The sequence below is a fragment of the Phaethon lepturus genome, unplaced genomic scaffold (genome assembly GCF_000687285.1).
Source record: "Phaethon lepturus isolate BGI_N335 unplaced genomic scaffold, ASM68728v1 scaffold54019, whole genome shotgun sequence".
Taxonomy (NCBI): domain Eukaryota; kingdom Metazoa; phylum Chordata; class Aves; order Phaethontiformes; family Phaethontidae; genus Phaethon; species Phaethon lepturus.
The window spans coordinates 1-2,084 of record NW_010565125.1 but is presented as its reverse complement, the minus strand read 5'-3'; the positions used below and the strand labels follow the sequence as shown (position 1 = coordinate 2,084).

Here is a 2,084-nt window from a genome sequence, read left to right as displayed (position 1 = left end):
GCTGAACCTTCAGAATGTGACATCTGGAAAAGGCCGCCTGTGCCATGTGTGTGCCAGACTTCAGTTTCTAGTATGGAAGAGTGTATCTGTTATACTCCAACTTTCACACCAACATGGGGCACTGGGCAGTCTCGAGACAGTAACACTACAAACTCTCCACCCTGGGTTTGTGCAAAGCCGGTGTGGTAAGCTGCAAACACATCATGAATTGGGGGGGGGGGCGAGGGGAAAGGGGCCTGCATTTCAACTGCTTAATTCAAGGTCAGTTGAAATAGCCTCAGAACAGTTTTCTCCCAGCACAGACAAGGAGATTTTGTTAAGTATTTTCCATAAATTAAGACAAATTGAAACAAGTCAAGCCAAGATCATCTAATGCAATCTCCTGATTCCAACAGCATCCCATGGCAGGTGCTCAGAGCCCTCTTTGTCTCACTGGAGTTGTTCCTTACCTGCGGGAAGCACACAGGGACAAAGTGTAACTCCCAGCTGCCTGCAGCTTCACTGCAGCAGCAGCCGCTTCAACAGCTCCTGAGGTCCCTAAAAGCAACTTACATTACAGGATGTCTACAAAAGACTTGCATCACAAATGACTCTCGATTTAGCCTTCTGTCACCAGTAGTTTACAATGAACACTTCAAAAATCATGGTATTTTATATTTTAAAGATGTGATACAGGCTTCATTACGAAGAATAACAGACAGCATCTTATTTCTTACCTGCGCTGCCTGTAGCTCTGAGTTCCTCTTGTTCTTTTGGGTCCTTTGATGTATCTACAGCTCCTTGTTCATCATTGGGATCTACGCTACTTTTAGGAAATTCCGGTTCCTCGGGTTCTATTAAAATTTCATATTCTGGAAAAAGGAATTCGTTATGCTCTGGAATTGCATCCGCCGAGTCATCTACAAAACAGAAAACAGACTTTTCACAACATCATCTCATATTTCACGTCCTTCTCCCCAAAAGCTACGCAGTAAACTACACAGCAAAAATAAAGCACAGACACTGCACGAGCAAAGACGATTTACATCGCTGCTAGACCCGATTTAAAGATAAGAAAGATTTTCTAAGGACAGTAGAAAACTACAATAGGTGACATGTTGCTCTGAATCTCTGTAAATCCAAGAGACACTAAGACACACTAAACAGTGTTAGCAGCTGCATTTTAAAAACCAAAACCTGCAGTGACACAGCTCTGCGCGTCCCTCACTCTAATGAGCGTGTGCACACAAGTGACGCATACACCAGGTGCCCTGAGGCCATACCATTTTTCTTACTTTTCCACTGCACATTGTGAGTAGGCAACAAGTTTCCACAAACGCATCAAGTACACCTTCTGTAATGACGGTATTAACTACATACCGATACGTGTTTCAGGTTTCCACTGTTTCAAGGAAATGTTTCAAATGTCTGATCCGTAACTTTATTAGCACAAATCAACTTATGTCCTGCTTATTGCCACTTCCTACGAAGTTTTTGAGACTAGCATCCCACAACGTATGATGGGAGACACACTGCACACACCAAGTTTCATTGCCTTGTTGTTATTAACGTGATACTTTTGAAGACTAAAAAAAACACTTTAAATACTCTATACTTGTCCTTTAGCAACCATCAAACAAAGAAGCATATGAATGGGACAAGAGAGCAGGAGAAACACAGCTTAAGAAAAGGGTCTCTAAAATAGCACATGGGCAGAAAGCGCTCTTTTAATCTACTGACCGTCACAGTATCCTGTGAAGGCATCACCTTTGTATGTTGCTTTGCAATTTATGAATAAATCACCTTAGAAGTAGTCTGCAAAGTGAAAAAATTGGTCTACATCCTTTCAGCTTTCTATGACAGAAGGCGGACCGAAAGAGGCCTTTGAAAAAGACCAAAGGCATGCCTTAAATTTATTAGCCTTCCAGAAACAACAAAGATCCCACATTCTTATGTCACATGAAGTAAACACCCAAGAGAAAGAAAAGTGGCTGAAAAAATTACTGATGGCTTCCTTACAACCCATAAACAACGCAGAAGACACGACTTACTTTCTCTCCTCCGCAGGCCCTTACCCCCCCCACGACAAGCAAGTTCGGCATGCT

At 42.5% G+C, this 2,084-nt stretch overlaps 1 protein-coding gene across 1 annotated transcript in view; it reads right to left on the bottom strand.

The window, feature by feature from the left end:
• The window catches only part of PDCD2 (programmed cell death 2), a gene marked incomplete at its 5' end in the record, with an annotated part of 3,584 nt that extends 2,685 nt beyond the window's left edge, over positions 1–899 (bottom strand). The window contains one exon of the mRNA XM_010295078.1: positions 717–899. Within this exon, the coding sequence (XP_010293380.1) occupies positions 717–899 (183 nt within the window). The remainder of the gene's footprint in view (positions 1–716) is intronic.
• Between the last annotated feature and the right edge of the window lie 1,185 nt (positions 900–2,084).